General features: G+C 43.5%; 1 protein-coding gene, 1 long non-coding RNA gene and 1 pseudogene across 2 annotated transcripts in view; 2 read left to right on the top strand and 1 right to left on the bottom strand.

Moving 5' to 3' along the window:
- LOC121771333 (threonine dehydratase 1 biosynthetic, chloroplastic-like) overlaps positions 1 to 9,766 on the top strand; it is a 50,174-nt gene extending 40,408 nt beyond the window's left edge. The window contains exons 4-9 of the mRNA XM_042168119.1: positions 8,134 to 8,510; positions 8,603 to 8,851; positions 8,935 to 9,008; positions 9,100 to 9,217; positions 9,428 to 9,547; positions 9,626 to 9,766. Of these exons, the coding sequence (XP_042024053.1) occupies positions 8,134 to 8,510; positions 8,603 to 8,851; positions 8,935 to 9,008; positions 9,100 to 9,217; positions 9,428 to 9,547; positions 9,626 to 9,766 (1,079 nt within the window). The remainder of the gene's footprint in view (positions 1 to 8,133; positions 8,511 to 8,602; positions 8,852 to 8,934; positions 9,009 to 9,099; positions 9,218 to 9,427; positions 9,548 to 9,625) is intronic.
- A 533-nt stretch (positions 9,767 to 10,299) lies between these two features.
- Positions 10,300 to 17,357, bottom strand: LOC121778336 (annotated as a pseudogene).
- Positions 11,758 to 16,878, top strand: LOC121770467. Its single transcript, XR_006043759.1, has 2 exons — positions 11,758 to 11,843; positions 16,602 to 16,878. It is a non-coding gene; the product is annotated as an uncharacterized LOC121770467 (long non-coding RNA).
- Positions 17,358 to 19,998: the final 2,641 nt, after the last annotated feature.

The raw sequence follows: 19,998 nt of genomic DNA, 5'->3' as shown, positions 1-19,998 counted from the left end.
GGTTGGCCAATAAAAGCCGCTATCCAAAATCTTCCTTGCCGTCTTCTTGGACCCAAAATGTCCTCCGCATGCTAATGAATGGCAGTGGGTTAAAACATCCCGCTGCTCCCAGTCAGGAATGCACCTCCTTATCACTTGATCGGAACCTACTCTCCACAGATAGGGGTCGTCCCAAAAGTAGTATTTCGCTTCACTCTTGATCTTCATTCTTTGGGCTTTGGTAACACTCGACACTTCTGGAAGCTCTCCAGTCACTTGGTAGTTGGCCAGGTCCGCATACCATGGCTCCTGCCCTACCTTCTCTTTTCCTTTTGTTGTATCATTCTGACCAGTAAGTTTCAACACTTCTTCCCAATCAATTTTTCTGGGCACAAAAATCACCTCACACAAATGTTCCTCTGGAAATTTATCGTGCACTTCGTCACCGTTTCCATCTTGCACTATTCTGCTCAAATGGTCTGCCACCTTGTTCTCGACTCCTCGCTTATCTTCTACCTCCCAGTCGAATTCTTGTAACAAGAGTACCCATCGGATCAAGCGTGGTTTGGATTCCTTCTTGGCAATTAGATACTTAATCGCCGCATGGTCAGTATACACTATTACTTTGGATCCCAACAAATATGGCCTGAACTTCTCGAAAGAATACACCACTGCCAGCATCTCCTTTTCAGTGGTATCGTAATTCCGCTGGGCTTGATTTAAAGTCTTGGACGCATAAAAAATTACGTACCTCTTCCCGTCGATCTTCCGACCCAGCACGGCTCCTACCGCAAAATCGCTGGCGTCGCACATTACTTCGAAAGGATGGTTCCAGTCAGGAGCCCTTATGATAGGTGCGGATGTCAACTTTTCCTTGAGAAGGTTGAAAGCAGCCTTGCATTGCTCATCAAAGATGAATTCCACGTCATTCTGAAGTAATCTAGTAAGGGGCTGGGCGATCTTGGAGAAATCCTTGATAAATCTTCGATAAAATCCGGCGTGCCCCAGAAAACCCCTTATTCCCTTCTGATCAGTAGGGTATGGTAATTTGGATATAACATCTACCTTGGCTCGATCTACTTGGATACCTCTTTCTGAGACCACGTGTCCTAAAACTATCCCTTCGGTGACCATAAAATGACACTTTTCAAAGTTCAAAACCAAACTCTTTGCTTGACATCTTTCCAAAACTATATACAAATGGTGAAGGCAAGAGTCGAACTAATCTCCGTAAACCATGAAATCGTCCATGAATATCTCTATGCAATCCTCAATCAAATCAGAAAATATGCTCATCATACATCGTTAAAACGTACCTGGAGCGTTGCACAGGCCGAAAGGCATGCGACGGTATGCATAGGTTCCAAACGGGCAAGTGAAAGTGGTCTTCTCCTGGTCCTCAGGATCTACGTAAATTTGGAAATACCCGCTGTACCCATCTAGAAAGCAGAAAAACTTCTTCCCAGCTAATCTCTCCAACATTTGGTCGATGAACGGCAGGGGAAAATGGTCCTTCCTGGTCGCATTGTTCAGCTTACGGTAATCGATGCACATTCGCCAACCCGTGACTAGCCTCGTTGGGATCAGCTCATTCCTCTCATTCTGAACTACTTGGATGCCCGACTTCTTTGGGACCATGTGGATCGGGCTGACCCACTCACTATCCGGTACTGAATAGATAATCCCTAGCGACAACAACTTCAAGATCTCCTTCAATATCTCTTCTCGCATGTTAGGGTTTACCTTCCTTTGAGAATCTCGATGTGCCTTCGCTCCTTCCTCCAACCTAATGTGGTGCATGCAGACATCGGAGCTAATTCCCACTAAATCTGTAAGACTCCAACCAATCGCCTTCTTGTTCTTGCTCAGCACGGTCAGTAGCCTAGCCTCTTGTTCCTTCGTAAGGCTGCTACTGATGATCACTGAATATGAGTTCTCCTCTAAAAGGAAGGCATACTTCAAATTCGGTGGCAACTTCTTCAGCTCAACTTGAGGTGGAAGTGTGTCTTCTGGTAGAGGGTTTTTCTCAATCTCTCCTTCTTTTTCTAAATCTCCCCCCGATGGTTCTTCTATACTGGCTGGTAGCTGAACCCCTGTGGCTCCAATGAACTCCGATTTCAGACAGAATTCCTTGATTGCTACTTCTATTTCTTCATCAGTCAACCCTTGGCTACTGATCAGATCACACCATGCAGCAGCTTCGACGTCAGCCTGCTCATAAACATCTAACGCTTGGAGTTTCTCCTGCAATAGTTCGGTCTCAATAAAATCTTGGACAAGGGGGTCAATCACATCAACATAACACAAATTCTCAGAATCAATCGGTTTCTTCATGGCTTCATTGATATCAAAAGTGAATTTCTCTCCATAAAATCAATGCAAATTGTACCCTCGGCCATGTCCACTATTGTCTTAGCCGTTCTATAAAATGGCCTTCCTAACAACACTCCACTAGATTCCCTAGCTTCATGCTCACTCATTTTGATCACATAAAAATCAGCAGGATAGGTAAAATTATGCACTCTTACTAACACGTTTTCTAAAACTCCTTCAGGACTTATGCACGACCTATCAGCCAGTTGGATCAACACCCTAGTATTCGACAATCTAACTCCCTTCAATTGGTTATAGATAAACAACGGCATGACATTTATGGATGCCCCCAAATCACACATTGCATGTTTGACCTTCACATCTCCTATAGCTATAGGCAGAGTGAACATACCTGGATCGACTCTCTTGGGTGGCAACTTCTCTTGCACTATTGCTGACGCTATCCCTTCCACCATAATCTTGCCATCCTTCTGGGCTCTCCCGGCTATGAAGTCCTTTATGAATTTCCCCAGAGGGGGTAGCTTCACGGCTTGGAGGAATGGTATGGTGACATCCAACTTCCCAAAAATCGACAAGTAGTCAACCGGGTTTTCTTTCTTCCTCTTTGTAACAAATCGGAATGGGAATGGTTTCTCCCCTTTTTTCTCCTCTACTGGTTTCTCTTGGGTAGTTCCTGGGTCTGGGCCTCCATTCTGGGCTCTACCTCTTGAGGAGGTTCCTTCCTGGTCAGTAGGGTGTCGGGTTCACCTCGTACACTTGGTGTATCATCCAAGAAGAATGGATCTTTCATCCGAGGCATAGTTCTCCCTAATTCTTCCGCTGAAATGGTATCACCTCTTATCTTCGTTCCATTGGATTCTCCACTAGGTTGTCTTGGTTGAGGCGCGTCATAAGTGGTTCTTGACCTCAACGTAACCGTACTCACATTTTCCTTTTCGGGCATTTGGACTGTAGATGGGAGTTTCCCTGCATTTCCCTTCAAATCACCCACCGAACTGGCCAGTTGAGCTAACTGCCTATTCATCATATCCATGTTCGCCTTATGTTCCTTCTGGGCGTTTTGCATCCCCTGCACGACCTCATTATGGGATTGCAATTCTCCTTTGATGCTCTGTTGTGACGCTAGCATTTCACCCATCATGTCCTCAACGGATCTCCTTGACCTGTTCGAGTTTTGGAAATGACTTGGCCCTTGGTGTTGATAGTTCTGGGAGTTTTGCTGGCCTTGATTAGGCGGGTATTGGTTATACTAGGCAGGAGGGTTGTACTGATCTTGAGGATATTGATTCTGGTGCTGGCCTTGAAATTGATTTTGGTTCTGATGGTTTTGGGGTCCTGGGTTTGGCTGATTTTGGAAGTTTTGGAAGTTTCTCTGGTGGGGTGGCACATAGACAGGGTTCGGGTTCTGGTTTTGTGGGTTTTGGTTTTGGGAATGTTGGTTTCTTCCTGACCAGTTGGGCTGGTAGTCTGGGTTTGCTGGTCCACGGTTAGGGTTTTGGTTCGGATGAGGGTTATACTGATTCTGACCTTGGTTCTGATTTTGGCTCCCGTCACCCCATCGGAAGTTTGGATGATCCCTCCATGGTGCATCCCGTTGCCTACCTTGAATCCAATGCCCACTAGAATTGAAGTACCCCGCAGCATTAACTTGCTCCATATTCCCGAAATCATTAGGCTGATCATAGTTCGGTCCTTGATTTCCCTGCTCTGCACCCTTGTAATTCCCAGCTGGGGGAGGTCGTGGAGTGCTCTTCTCGATCGCCCTCAGAAGTGACTTCTTCAACTCATCCATTTTCTGCTCCAGTGTATTTTCCTGATCAGTAACCGAGGCAACAGCAGCCCGCTCTCGGTTGTATCCTTCCCTTGAATGGTCATACTCTTTCTTTGCATTCAGCAGCTTTCTTAGGACTCTCTTTGCTTCGCTAACCCGCAATTGCGTGAAGCTTCCTCCTGACGATGAATTTGCCAGGTCCTTGGTTACCGCGTTCATGCCCTCGTAGAAAGTATGATGTACTTCAATGTCCGCCATGCGATGGTTGGGACATGATTCCAAAAGACCCATGTATCTTGCCCAATAATCACTCAAGGGCTCATCATACCCTTGCTTCACATTAGTTATTTCCCTCTTCAGCGCGCTTGTCTTGGATGACGGAAAAAACTCGCCCAGAAATGCTGACTTGAAATCGGCCCAAGTCTCAATAGAGTTGGGGGCAGGCGCATGAACCAGGTGTTAGCTTCCCCCTTGAGCACAAATGGCAAAGCCTTCAGCCTATAATCATCCTCAATTGCTCATGCTGGTCTCCTCTGCGCCCTACAAATTTTGCAAAACTCATGAAGAAACTCATACGGCCCTTCGTAGCTCTTCCCGCAGTACGTAGGCAGGATCGCGATCACATGAGGCTTCACATCGCAGGCGGTTTGCCCTGGAGTAACGACTATGGCTTGCGGGGGTTCTCCTTCAGTGTGCGCATTCAGCGTCCCGATCTCCGGGTCCTCATCTCCCTGGTTGGCCATTTCCCTTGGGTTGCCTTCCAACCGTGGTATCTCTTCTGGTATCGGTCCCTCTATGGTGCCCTTCTCTTCGTCACTACTCGTGCCTAGGTCAGACAAGGTGGTCGACAGGCCAGAACGAGTGGTTACGAGTATAGATCCTCGCTGAAGTATCTTCGGTCTCCCCTGGTCAGGAGCCGAACTGCTTCTCATAAACTCAAATGAAAAGAAAAGAAAAAGAAGATTATGCACAATATATACGCCAAAGTATCACACACAAAAGTAACTAGTAACGCCATCCATCCCGGGCAACGGCGCCATTTGAAAGGGACCTCAGGGCGCTTAGGTGTCGTTCAAGCAAGGATATATCCTACTGGTCAGGATAGAGATCCTAACTAAGCCTAGACCCTGGTTTCAAAAATTCCTCAACCCACTTCTACTGATCAGTATAGTGGTGGTAAGGGTCGAATCCCACAGAGATGGTGCGTTAAAACTATTGTGGTGATATTCTGGATGGTTTGGTTAGCTACCACGCTCGGGTTGAGTCTCTACCTAGGCAAGAACTTAAAGGTAATTTCCTACTGACTGGAATGAGGAAAGAAGTGTAGGGGTGCAGCTGTGTACGTGGAAATAGGGGGACATTTTTATAACAGAAAATATTTGGAAGGTACGAGATTCTATTTTGGGCTAGACAGAATATTCAGAGGGTAGTGGTAGTCATGGTGACTAGGCTGACAGATCTGCAGGTTATAACTAAAAGTAAAGGACAAAAAGCAAAAAGCATCTAAAAAGCAATGTGGTCCCCAACATTAGACATGGACATCATCTTCTTCAACAACACAAACTAAAATCAGAAAATGCTTCCAGATTCAACACGGAAACACAGTTTATCAATTCGCGAACACAGATCCACAAATAAGAACACCAAATCTGAAATCAAAACACAGAAAATGCAACTCCGCGTACTGGTAAGCAGGAAAACGAAAACGAACTCAAACAAGACTTCACATGCAGCGATTCACTCACGATCAATAGTTCCACATTTAACTAAAGGAATTTTGACGGAAACAAAGAAAGGAAAGTTTCAGCACTTAAACACCAAGGAACCTTAGATCTAAGCTAACTAGGCGGAATAGGAAGGAAAAGAAATCAACACCATAACTGAAACGGAAATCAACTTCATATCATAAACACGTTCGGATCTTCCATAAGTACTTCAAAAACAGAAAATATCCAAAAGCAAACAAAGATCCAACGTAAGGAAAGCAAGTAAATTAAACTACGAAAGCGAATAAAAGTGTTTTGCCACTCCGGGCGATGATATCTCTAACTACGGTTCTGCTGGCTGGAACGGACGATCTGGAACTCCGGGAACATCTAGATCTTCACGTGACCATGGCAGTGGCGAGGAACGAGATTCAGGACTGGGCTGAAGGACTGAACTCCGAGAGAATTCTACCTAAGAGTGATGATGATGAATTCCTCCCAAGCTAAGCTACCTTTTTCTCTCCAAGTGGCTTCCTTTTATAGGGAGGCTTACCCTTGATTTTTAGGGTAAGACCTTGCGGTGAAATGACTTCTTTGCCCTTAATTGTGATTGAGCAGTCCCAGCTATCCTCCTTCTCCATCTCGAGCCATTTTTGCATGTATACTGGTCAGTACGTAATCGTCCTGACGCCCTTTTCACTTGAAGTGTCTGAAACTCTGCCTACTGGTTAGAACGCTTACCCTGCACGCTTAAGCAACTAGTTTTGCAGATATAATTCAATTATGCACATCATACTGACCCGTAACCTAGGCCTAGAATACGACTTATCACTCGCCGCGACAAAATCGTGGCAACCGCCGCCGCTGCCGTTCCCTGCCGTGTTGGACTGACCGATGTTGCCCGCCGAGTTCTCGGCGTTGGTAGCTCGGTCTCCAACCGTCACCGCCGCCGTTGCTCTGCTCCCTCCGCTCCGATTCCGGTTTTGTCTGTTTTTCTTCATGTCTTCCCACCAATCGGGGAATCCGTGGAGGTGGAAGCAGGTATCCGCCGTGTGCTTCTTCCTACCACAGTGGCTGCACGTCATTCTGTTCTTGTCGGTCGGAGCAGAGGATTTGGGTGGCGGTGGTGGTCGGTTTCGGTTGATTGCTGCTAATCCGACACCTATACCGGATTCTTGTGCATCGTCTGCGGGTTTGTAGACCCGCTCATTAGCCGACTCGCGTCTCACCAGTCCGTAAGCACTTTGTACAGTGGGCAGTGGATCTTTGTTTAAGATCTTTCTCTTTAATGTATCGTATCTTTCATCCAATGCCCATAGAAATTGATATAATCTATGCCTCTGAGTGTTGTTGTTGTATTTCTGAATAGTTGATGGAGTATCCATCGGATTTGGATCCATTTCGTCGATGGAAATCCAGAGCTTCTGGAACTTATTCCATAAGTTCTCGAGGCTCATATTCGCCTGCTTCATGTTGTATGCTTGCCTGTGCAGGTCTGAAACTTGGAATGGATCGGTTCCACTTCCGTATGTAATGGCCAGACCCTGCCATAGGTCTCGGGCCGTTGCATATTGTGATACATCATTGACGAGATTGGACTCGATGTTGTTTATGATCCAGTTGAAGCAACAATGATCTCTTTGCTTCCATTTCGGGTAACCGGGATCACTAGTTGGAGGAGGATCTGTAACTCCATCGATGTGAGACGACAGGCCCTTCCCTCCGATTGCGTGTTCCATTAGGGTTGTCCATAGGGAGTAATTGTCTCCATTCAGTTTGCTTTGGAGATGTACCTCCCCCAATGATTCAAGATGATTTGAGGGTGGAGGGAGTGTTCTTGAGCTTTTGGTGGTATACTGATTTGCCTAAGGAGTTCGGCCAATTGGGCAGCGAACTCTCCTGAGAAATTCATCAGTGGCTGGTTGGTGTTTGTAGCTTCTGAGTCAGATTCTGACATGGTTTTTTTTACTGATTTTGCAGGTTTAAAAAGGGCCGGGAAAGGTATATCTGGGGCGGTGATGAGAATTTTCTGAGTCCCACACCGTTGCAACCTGCTCTGATACCATTTTAAAGATGGTAATCGAGAGAGGTGTTGTATTGAAGATAGACCATGGTGGCAAAGATAGAGGAATAGCTAGGATTGTATTTTTTGTTGTGTATTGTTTGATACAAGTTATTCCCTTTTATAGGGAGATTACAACTCTTAGGAACTCCCACTATTTAATTGTATGCCTAGGTAAACACTACCTAATAAATGTAATGTAATTACCAAGTGGTTGGTACTTGGTACTAGCCGTTTTTCTCATCTTGGTATTTGACACTTCTCATCTTGGTATTTGACAGCACATTTGTTCCTCCCTTTTGATCACCCTGATGTAATCGCAGGACAGGGAACAGTAGGCATGGAAGTTGTGCGACAGATGAAAGGACCCATAGAGGCAATATTTGTACCTGTTGGTGGTGGTGGACTTATAGCTGGCATTGCTGCCTACGTGAAAAGGGTCTCTCCCGAAGTCAAAATTATTGGAGTTGAACCTTTTGATGCCAATGCAATGGCATTATCGTTGCACCATGGCCGGAGAGTAGTGTTGGATCATGTGGGAGGTTTTGCTGACGGTGTAGCAGTCAAGGCAGTCGGTGAGGAGAGTTTTCGTCTTTGCAAGGAACTGGTAGATGGAATAGTTCTTGTTAGCCTTGATGCTATTTGTGCATCAATAAAGGTCACCCTACTAATTTTAAGGACAATCAACATCATATATATTGTAGCCAATATTATTTTCTGATGAGTGTTCTTATTTTTTGTATGTAACAGGACATGTTTGAGGAGAAAATGAGTATTTTAGAACCTGCAGGTGCCCTTTCCCTGGCTGGAGCTGAGGCTTATTGCAAGTACTATGGACTCAAGGGTGCTAATGTAGTAGCTGTGACGAGTGGTGCTAACATGACTTTTAATAGACTCAGATTGGTAACCGAGCTAGCAGATGTCGGTAGACACCGTGAAGCTGTATTGGCAACTTACATGCCAGAGGAACCAGGATGCTTTAACCGGTTCTGTGAGCTTGTGCGATTTTCTCAACGATCTTAGTTGTCATTCCTTCATAAACGATAAATCCCCGTTTTATTCTGTGATATTTTTTATTGAAGGTCGGACTTATGAATATCACTGAACTCAAATACAGATTCAATCCAGATAAAGAAAAGGCTCTAGTACTATACAGGCAAGGCAATACATGCATTTCACGTGTTTTCGAAAAAACAACAAATATTTTTGGTATACTTATTATGTTAACCCTTTTCTCTTTTATACAGTGTTGGTCATCACACCGAAGCAGAACTTGGTGCAATGGTGGAAAGACTAAAATCGTCGCAACTACATACTATTAATCTCACAAAGAATGACTTGGTGAAAGATCATTTGCGACATCTGGTATGGACTCATATTTCCAATATTTGGTGAAATATCTCACTCTTCTTTAACTTCACTTGAGTGGTTCAACAACAAGTTAGCTATTCTGTTTTCCTACAACTTCACTTAAGTTCCTGTTTGGCTTAACCTTTACTACTAGCGGCCTTCAAAAATATTGATTATATGTCTTGCTTGGTTACTTAACCTATCTGTGTGTGATTCATTTTGCAGATGGGCGGCCGATCAAATGTCAGCTTTGTTTTCCCTGAGAGGCCAGGAGCCATAGTGAAGTTCTTAGACGCTTTTAGTCCACGTTGGAATATTAGTCTCTTCCATTACCGCGGACAGGGTGTCATCCCAAGCTTTTCTTGATAGAATAGATTTTGGACTTTCCATTTCCGAAAACTTACCAATCTGTTCCATCTTTAGGGGGAAACTGGTGCTAATGTGTTGGTTGGCATCCAAGTCTCTGATGCTGAGATGGGAGAGTTTCGGGAGTGTGCACATAGTCTTGGTTACGAGTATGAAACGGAAACTGAAAACGAAGCTTTCCAGCTTCTGATGCGGTGAATATACAAGCGACTTATCTTGTGAGGTTTATAAGTTGTCGAAAATGTGTTTCCATTATCATGTATTTTATGTGACCGTGCAAGCATCAAGATATGACTCAAGTTCCATTTCTACTGAAAAGACCTTTTATATGTACATGAACTGTTTATAGTTCAATGATTATAAAGAGTATGAGGCGACTTGTTTATTGTGTATCAAAATATGACAATGCAATGAGTGATGCTCTCACATTGTGATCTATAACTAATTAACTAAATCAAATTAATAGTTTAAGCTCTTCTGTTGTAGTAATGTGTATTCGATTTCCTCACCTCCCTGCTGAGCATGTCGATATGCTACACTTTGGCAATAGTAGAAAACAAATACATATAATCCAGTTTACAATTGTGATTTACACATGGCAGAGTCTCCAACTCAAAATTTGATTTAATTATGATCTCTATATTCCTGATCAAGTGAAAGAAAATAAAATCGCCTTCAGATCACATATGTATTGCCTTCAGAAAGAGATGCATACAATATGGTGAAATTGATCAAATATGTGGTTGATGGAGTTGTACATTGATTCTTCTAAGCCACGCCGAATGCAGAATCATGTGAAACACATCATAGCGTTTAGGAGGGAAGTTAACCTCGAAATGGCGCCTCACTCTCACACCATTCCTCTGCATCTCTCGAGGTACAGCCATCAAAATCTTCTTCAACTTTGCAATCTCCTTCACCTCAACCTCAACTGCAAACTTAGTCCAGTCCAAAACGTCGTCGAACGGCTTGGCGTAGTGGTCCTTGAGCAGCACCGGTAAGCAGCCCATGTAGATGGCCTCCACCATTCTCGGACTGGCCACCTCCCACCCGCTCGGGCAGATGCAGTACTTGCTCCTCCTGAACATGCCGTCGTAGTAGGACATGTTCTCGGGGAGATACTAGTGGACTTGAACCTCGGGGTCCTTGTCCCTCCACTGCTCCATCAGGACCTGCCTGATGTAGCCGTGGACCCCTCCCTCCGATCAGCCCGTCCGTCCCCGGCTTGAACCCCTCCGAGGTGTTGGCGTTGCAGAGGACCCTGATCGAGTTCTTGTATAGATTTTCCACACCAATAGAAATTTTCGGCTGTCTGCAGGTTACAAATTTCATGTCACAACTCTATTCAATTTAAGAGAGTTAGAAGGAAGATGAATTTAGTTACCCAATCATGGAAGCCGACGATGAAGTGGTCGCGGCCGAGGGAGCGGTTCCAAGGGATCCCAAGCGCGGTTGTGCACGACGTAAGCGTAGTTGGGACCGGATGTTAGGATCGTCGACGGCAACATTAGTTTGATATTGTCCGTTTTGGGTCAAGCCCGCACGGATTTGTTTTTGGGTCACTCTCAAAAGGCCTCAAACTAAGCCTCAAACTAATTAGGGTTGGACATGAATTATATACGCCTTCCAACTTCCCTCACTCATCCAATGTGGATAGGTTTGTAACTCAACAAACATCCCCTCAAACCGAGACCACATTGGGAACGCAGTCGACACAAACATGGGTCGTTCCAACCCTGGCCCCTGGGTCATCCTGGGCCCGACTCTAACCCGAGTCCTTCAGGGCCCAACCCTAACCGGGGCTCATCCAGGCACAACCTATAGCCACCTGGGTTCTGATACCACTTGTTAGGATCGTCGACTGCAACATTAGTTTGATATTGTCCGCTTTGGGTCAAGCCCGCACGGATTTGTTTTTGGGTCACTCCCAAAAGACCTCAAACTAATTTGGGTCACTCATCCGACGTAGGATAGGTTTGTAATCCAACACTGGAAGCTGATCGGGAGGAAAAAAAGGTGGGCCCCACCCTGAGAGGGTCCGTGGTTCGGAAGCTGCTGATTTCGATTTGATGAAGAATGATGCCGAGGATGCCGATGGGGGTCTCCCTCCTCGTATACGTAAATCTTCAACGTTATCTCCATTTCCAAGTAGCTCCTGCAGTTGCACCATGTTTTTCAATACTATCATTTGTTGAATAGGGAGAATATATTTTCTAGTATATTGAACCGGTAGGAATGTACATGCCTTAATAGGCAGAGATAACCTTTACATATGGTAAGATACAATCTTGATTTACCCTAGCTATAATTGGGAAGGAATCATTGTAATTGATATTGTAATTTTTACATTAATTTCGTGAATATTTGTATATCTTCCAACACTCCCCCTCAAGTTAAGTAATGGGACTTCCCATTCTTAACTTGCCCAATACTTCATTGAAGCTTCTTGCATCCACCGCTTTTGTAAGGATATCGGCTAGCTGATCCTTCGACCGGACATATGGGAGATCTATCACTCTTTCTTCTATGTTCTCCTTGATGAAATGACGATCCACTTCAACATGCTTCGTTCGATCGTGTTGTACCGGATTTTCAGATATACTGATAGCTGTTTTATTGTCACAAAACAATTTACACGGCTCTTTTGTTATTAAGCCGAGTTCTGTCAGTAATTTCTTTAACCACAATATCTCTGTTATCCCACTCTTAATCCCACGGAATTCTGCTTCTGCACTTGATAGAGCTACCACCTTCTGTTTTTTGCTTCTCCACGTCACCAGATTACCCCCAACGAAGGTAAAATACCCAGCAGTAGATCTCCGATCATTCGGATTTCCTGCCCAATCTGCATCCGTGAAACCATGTACCTCCAAGTTCCCATGATTTTCGAACAGAATCCCGTGCCATGGTGTTCCCTTCAAATAGCGCACAATTCTCAAGGCTGCTTCCCAGTGATCAACTTGAGGTTTGTGCATGAATTGACTGACTACTCCCACGGCGTATGCAATATCGGGTCTCGTGTGGGAGAGATAAATGAGCTTACCCACCAGTCGCTGGTATCTTGTTTGATGTGTGAGTTCAGCTCCTTCGGTCAGTCGTAGGCCGTGGTTCTGCATCATCGGGGTCTCTGCAGGCTTGCAGTTGAGCATTCCTGTCTCAGCCAGGAGGTCAAGGACATACTTCCTCTGATTTATAAATATTCCCTTCTTCGATCTCATCACTTCAATGCCCAGAAAGTACTTTAGTAGACCTAGGTCCTTCATCTCAAACTCGGTGAATAGGTTCTCCCTCAACTGTTTGATCTCGTCCTCATCATCCCCAGTAAGAATCATATCGTCAACATAAATAATCAGACAGGTGATCTTCTCTTCTCTCCTTTTTATGAACAAAGTATGATCAGAGTTACTTTGTTCGTACCCATATTTCTTCATCACTTCTGTAAATCTTCCAAACCACGCTCTTGGTGACTGCTTCAATCCATAGAGTGTCTTCTTGAGTTTGCACACTTCTCCCCCTCTGAACTCTTCGTCGAATCCTGGTGGGGCTTCCATATAGATTGGTCGTGTCAACTCTCCATGCAAGAACGCATTAGTCACATCGAACTGGTGTAGTGGCCAATTCTTTGTCGCTGCAATAGAGAATAACACGCGGATCGTGTTCATCTTTGCTACGGGTGAGAAGGTCTCTGCATAATCCACTCCATAGGTTTGCGTATATCCCTTAGCCACCAGTCTTGCTTTATAGCGATCAACCGATCCATCTGGTTTCCTCTTGATTGTAAAGACCCAGCGGCACCCCACTGGTCTAGATCCTTCCGGCCTTTTACAGACTTCCCATGTCTTATTCTTCATTAGCGCCTTCATCTCCACAATCATCGCTTCCTTCCAATGTGGGATTTTAATTGCCTCATCTGCTGTCCGGGGAAGTTCCTCTTCTTCGTATAAGGCAGTCATAAAGGCCTTTGCCATCTTGGTAAGATTTGCTGATGCGAAGTCACCTACAGAGTATCTGCTCTGTTTTGATATACGCTCGGGACTGTATCGTTTAGGTGGAACACCCCTTGTGCTCCTTTCTGGAAGAATGTACCGTCCTGTGTCTCCATCAATTGCAGCACTCTCCGTGGGTTCTACATCAGCATTGTTAGGAACAGTTGTACCATTGACATTGGTTTCAGTGTTTACCTCGGATATCACTGGAGGAGGATGTTCAGATGTGGGTGACTGAGGAGGCTCTGCCGGTGACAAAACGGGCTCGGCGGCAGTGCTAGTTGACTCTGTTGGTTCCGTTACAAAGTCGCTTGGTGGTGGCACAAACCAATTTAGGGGTCCACTTGACCTACTCTCCCCCTGACCACTAACATTGGTGTAGAAATATTCGCATTCCAGGAAGTTGCAGTTCATTGTTGTTATAATCTTCCTAGACGATGGGTCATAACACCTATATCCCTTTTGATTTATCCCGTACCCCAGAAAAACACATTTTATGGCGCACGCGGAAAACTTTGTACGTTCGTGTTTAGGAACATGGACATATACTGAGCATCCAAAGATCTTAAGGGGTAGGGTAAGAGGTTCAGGTACGTCGGCTAGGGAAGACAAGAGGTTCAATGGGGTTTTCATGTTTAAGATTTTCGTAGGGAGTCGGTTCACTAAATAGACGGACGTAGCAACAGCTTCAGGCCACAAAAATTTTGGAACTTTTGAGTCAAAAAACAACGCACTTGTGATTTCTAATATGATCCTATTCTTTCTTTCGGCTACTCCGTTTTGTTCAGGGGTATAGGGGCATGAGGTTTGATGAACTAACCCGTTTTCTGTGAAAAAATTTGACAAGTCTTTGTTAACGAACTCCCTCCCATTGTCGGACCTAAGAATTTTTATCGTGGTCTGAAATTGAGTTTGGATAAGTTTGTAAAACAAAACAAATTTTTCAAAGACTTCGGATTTGTTTCTCAAAAAATAAACCCAAGTCATTCTCGAACAATCATCCACAAATAAAACAAAATATCGAAAACCATGATCCCCAATGACGGGCGCGGGGCCCCAAACATCAGCATGCACAAGTGAAAAAAGACTCTTAACACGAGTTTTAGTAGATTTAAACGATTGTCTGTGGCTTTTCGCCAAAACACACGACTCACAATCAAAATCCTTAATATGCGAAAAATTCGGATAAAGAAGTTTAAGATAACCAAGAGATGGATGACCTAGACGTCTGTGCAACAACCAAGCATCTCGGGTAGCAGATCCGTGAGCCAACATCGCGGCACTGCCTTGATGAGCCATCTCGTTGACATAGTAGAGGCCTTGACGCTCAGTGCCACGCCCAATTATCCTCCTCGTCCTGATATCCTGCAAAACACAGAAATTGGGATGCATCAGTAGCGTACAATTTAATTCCTTCGTGACATGACTGATAGACATCAATTTATGGGATAGCTTGGGAACATAAAGACAATTTGATAGTGTCAACGTCGGGGAAATTTCAATTGTTCCACTTCCCTCTACTGAAGTAAGTTCCCCATCGGCAGTCTGTATTTGGCTTTTCATAGCCCCACAAAAATCCACAAAATCCTGTCTATCATGGGTCATAGTATCTGTTGCTCCACAGTCAAAAATCCACCGATTATCTTTTTTTCCAGTCTTATGTTGTACCGTACATGCAATAGGTAGCTCATGCAAAATATCAAACCTATTGGGGCTCACATACAAGTTATCACACACTATGGGGTCTTTCTGCAATTTAGATAAAGTTTGGGGGGCAGGCTGCATGATATGGGGTTGAATGGGGGTCTGTTTCGAATTAGCCAAACATTTGGGGTCAGAATGCATAAATCGGGGTTCAATCTGCAGTTTCTTAGAAATATGGGAACCAAATGCAAAATTAGCATTATATGGGCTAGGTTTTAGAAACCCTAGCCCATTACCTCCTCCATCGGCGCCTCTCTCTATTCCCCCGACTCGTCCGGCGAAAGCCGCCTGACCGACCTCCTCCGCTCGCTTGTCGCCGCCGCCGCGTGGAGTGACGCTGTCAGTGCTTCGTCCGCGAGTGGTGCCCTCTGTTCCACCGGTTCCCTCCATTCCGATAACCAATTTCGCCCTTCCCTGTTGGCTTTCGTCCCACCATTCCGGGAATCCGATCAATTTGAAGCAGTTCTCACGGGTATGTTTGTTCCTCCCGCAATTTGAACACCATAGTTTCGATTTATCTGGCTTGGTGGCTCCGCGGCGGCTATTGGTGACTGTGGGCGGTTGGCTGGAGCGTGTCGGTGCTGGGTGTGTTGGTTGCGTCTGGACTCTGGTCTGTCGGGCTCCAAATCCGAGCCCTACGCCGTTCGCGGTTGCGGTCGTATCGGGGTTAGCCGATGGCATGATTTTAAGTCGAACGGCTTCTCGCTTGATCCATCCATACGCGACATCCACTGGAGGGGTTGGACTCTCCTTGAGAATGTCCCGTCGAGTTCCTTCGAATTGGGAGTTCAATCCCGCCAAGAATTTGTACAATCTCTTCTGATTTGTAATCTCTCTATACTCACAGATTCCCTTATCGCAGCATGTAATAGTCTTGGTTTGGCATCGATCGATTTCAATCCATATCCCGTGTAGCGTCCTCCAGTAAGTCTCCAAGTCCATGTCTCCTTGGACAACTCGGCTGACCTTGTCCTCCAGGTCATAAATCAGGTAAGAATCTGACGTGCTTTGGTACGTCACGGCCAGGCTATCCCAGATGGCCTTCGCGCTTTGGTGGTGTGCGAAGTCCGCCACAATCTCGATCTCCATGTTGTCGACTATCCAGGAAAAAACCACCAAATCGGTCTCCTCCCACTCCAGATACTCCTTATCTGTTGGCTTCGGGGGTTCTGGCACTCCGGTGATATGCCGTAGTGCTCTCCGGCTTCCGATGGCTACCCGCATCAGTCGGGCCAATAGAGCATAGTTTCTTCCGTTTAATTTGAATGCAACTGTTACATTCTTACTTGCTTTCAACTTGAGATCGCCAGTCTTGACGTCTTCCTTGTTGTCTGCCATTTCAGGTTTGGATTCGTCCGCTGCCGCCTTCTGGCCGGAACAGGTATTCGGGCGATGATGATATTATATTCTGAGCCTGTAATTTGGCTCTGATGCCATGTTGAATAGGGAGAATATATTTTCTAGTATATTGAACTGGTAGGAATGTACATGCCTTAATAGGCAGAGATAACCTTTACATATGGTAAGATACAATCTTGATTTACCCTAGCTATAATTGGGAAGGAATCATTGTAATTGATATTGTAATTTTTACATTAATTTCGTGAATATTTGTATATCTTCCAACATCATTCGTGAGCATAATTTGTTTTGAAGAAGCACAAACACCTGTGGAAAGCATTGGGATGTAGTCGGCGTCGTATGTTGATTCGTTGCTGGTTTGAGCTTCGTGGATGTTTGGCTAAACTGGCCTCCACCATCTCTAAATCCGCATATTTTCGCCTGCTCTCAACAACCTGCCGGATTTTGAGGAGAAAATCAGTACTAGTGTTTTTTTCAAAGTAAAGAAATCAAAATATGGATAATAAATATTAGTGGAGGCGGGGCGGCGGAGGTGAGAGAGATAGGTTGGGGCGGCAATGGGAAGGAAAAGGAGGAAGAAGGCTTGTGGTTGAATAAGGGCGGAGAGCATGATTAGCGGAATCACTACAAAATAAACGAATTTGGGAGAAGAAGAGAAGGAGGAGGATGAAGGATCCGCCATGTTTGTTTTCTCTCCTCCTCTTTTTCCTCTAATCTCAACAACATTAAAAGGAAGCAAACAGCAGCCATGTGCTCAAGGGGCAACAACCTTCTATTTCTTCGCTACACTACACATTTCGTAAATCTATATCTCGCCTGCGACACGACAAACGAGATTCACGTATATTTTCAATTTTAGATCCTCTATCCAAATTTAGTTGGGCCGAAATTACTTCGATCATTAAGTTAAATGGATTAAGTATATAAACAGTCTCAATGATTTACTTCCTTATTTAACACTAAGTCCTTTCATGATTTTTTGAACAAAAGGCATTTTTATATATTTCACATTTCAAATAATCACATAATAACACGTACCCATATATTAAATTTAGTTTTATTTCACTATCGGCTTTTTACCTTATTTGTTTTTCAACTGGTTGCTATTAAGGTCATCCACTACGCTGCCTCTATAACGTCCCTTAACTACTATTTGATCACTATTTGAGGGCCCCACTGTCCTTTTTTCCTCTATCCCTTAACTAAGGGACGGAATCTGCAACACTCCGTCCCTTATTCCGTCCCTTAATTACTATTCATTCAATTTCATTTTTTATTTTTTTTCATAACCCAATTCAATTCAAACAAACACACTTTATTAAAAAACACACTTTATTAAAAAAACACACAACATAAAAAAATACACAACATAATTTAAAATACAAAATTAGATGATAGGAAGAATAGATGTGTAGTTGTGTGTGAAATGAGGATGAGTTTAGGAGTATTTATAGAGTAAAAAAATTAATTAAAAATCAAAAAATTAAAAAGAAACAAAAAAACGGTATTATTACCGTTGGAAAATTTTTTTTCTTTTATTTTTATTTTACTTTTTTTAAAATTTGATTTTTTTTAAAAATATTTATTGCGTCAGCACGTGACGACGCCCACTCGCGGGCCGGCGAGTGGGCGTCACGCACGACGTCGGGTCGCGCCACGTCGCCTAGGCGCGTGGCGAGACAGCCCGTCTCTTGGCTCGACGGGACGCGGCGCGGGACGAGACGCGGGACGGCGCGAGACGGGACGACGAGCTGCAACGCGTCGCGCGGGGGTCCCGTCTCTCCGAGACGGGACGCGAGACGCCGGCGAGACCCGTAGTGGATGGTCTAACAAACAGCTACGCCTACGCAATACAAATGTGTTTATTTTCTTAGAAATGTTGAAAAATGCTCTCCTAGGAGGTATTTTGGGCCAAAAATTGACTCAGGTACCATAAATTAATTTTAAATTTTATAATTAATATACTCCCTCCATCCCACTTTAGCAGTCCCGATTATTTTTTTACACTCGTCTTATAAAAATAATAATAAATAGTTAAAGTGGAGAAATAGTAAAGGAAGAGAGAGAAAATATTGTAGATGTTAGTCTTATCTACAATATTCTTTTTCTTCCGTTACCATTTCTCAACTTTAACTACTCCCTTCGTCCCTAATAATTCATCATCATTTGACCCGGCACGAGTTTTAAGAAATGTAATAGAAAGTGAGTTGAAAAAGTTGGTGGCATGTGGGTCCTACTTTTATATATTAGTTATATAATACATGGTGAGTGTGAATGAGTTAGTGGAATATAGGGTCCACTACAAAAAATGGTAAAAGTGAAAGGTGACAAATTTTTAGGGACGAACAAAAAATGAAATAGGTGACAAATTTCCAGGGACAGGGAGAGTATTTATTATCATTTTTACAAAACGAATGTAAAAAAGTAACTGAGACTACTAAAGCGAGACGGAAGGGGTATTTAAGAATTTCATATTCTGTATTTTTTATTTTAAGTTTTACTTTCTAAAAGTTAAGAGAAAGAGAGAAGGAAGATTTGACATAAAGTGATTGAAAATGTGAAGTGAAAAATATCATGTTGGCACTCAAAATATAGGAAAATATCATATCCAATACTAGAGAAAAAGATAAAGAAAATATCATATCTAGTACCCAGTGGCGAAGCCAGAAATTTTACGATGGGGGGGCCAAATTACTATTAATAGTTATAGGATTTTTTCGATGTTCGTGACGTTGGAAGCTCGAAATAATTGATATTTTCAATTTTTACATATGTATAATGGATGGAAATGGTTTATTTTTAATGTTTAATTGTCACCATAGAAAATATCAACGAAAATATAAGTTATTATAACAAATAGAATACAATAATTATTTTTTTAAATTTTTTTATTATGAGTATAATAATGAAAGAAAACAACTACAAAGTGATAAAAAAATAATAATAATATAATTAATGACGTAAAAGAGAACAAAATAGAAATTATGTTTCAAAAAAATAGAAAGCAAAGAGAAACAAAGTATACACGTTATATTGCATAAACATATGGAAGAATAAAAAAGTTGCATTAATAAAAAGAATGAGGAAAATAAGTTGTATGAATAGAATTAAAAAGTTGCTTAATAGAAAAAAATAGACGAGAAATGTGGCAAGTGGGAATTAATGCCGGGCCTGCTGGACAAGAGGCATGAACTCCATTCCAACTGCGCTACCTAATCTATGAATAATTTTACGTTTGCATATAGATATATAATAAAACGATAAATTGATGGGGGGACCACACTGCTAGTACCTAGATATCTTATTTTTATAAGAGTCCACAAATACCCTCCATTTCTTGGTGTAAAATTATGACGAATAGTGAAAAGTACCACGAAT

The sequence above is a fragment of the Salvia splendens genome, chromosome 2 (genome assembly GCF_004379255.2).
Source record: "Salvia splendens isolate huo1 chromosome 2, SspV2, whole genome shotgun sequence".
NCBI classification, from domain to species: Eukaryota; Viridiplantae; Streptophyta; class Magnoliopsida; order Lamiales; family Lamiaceae; genus Salvia; species Salvia splendens.
The sequence above is the reverse complement of the archived record's forward strand: the minus strand, read 5'-3'. Positions and strand labels throughout refer to the sequence as shown.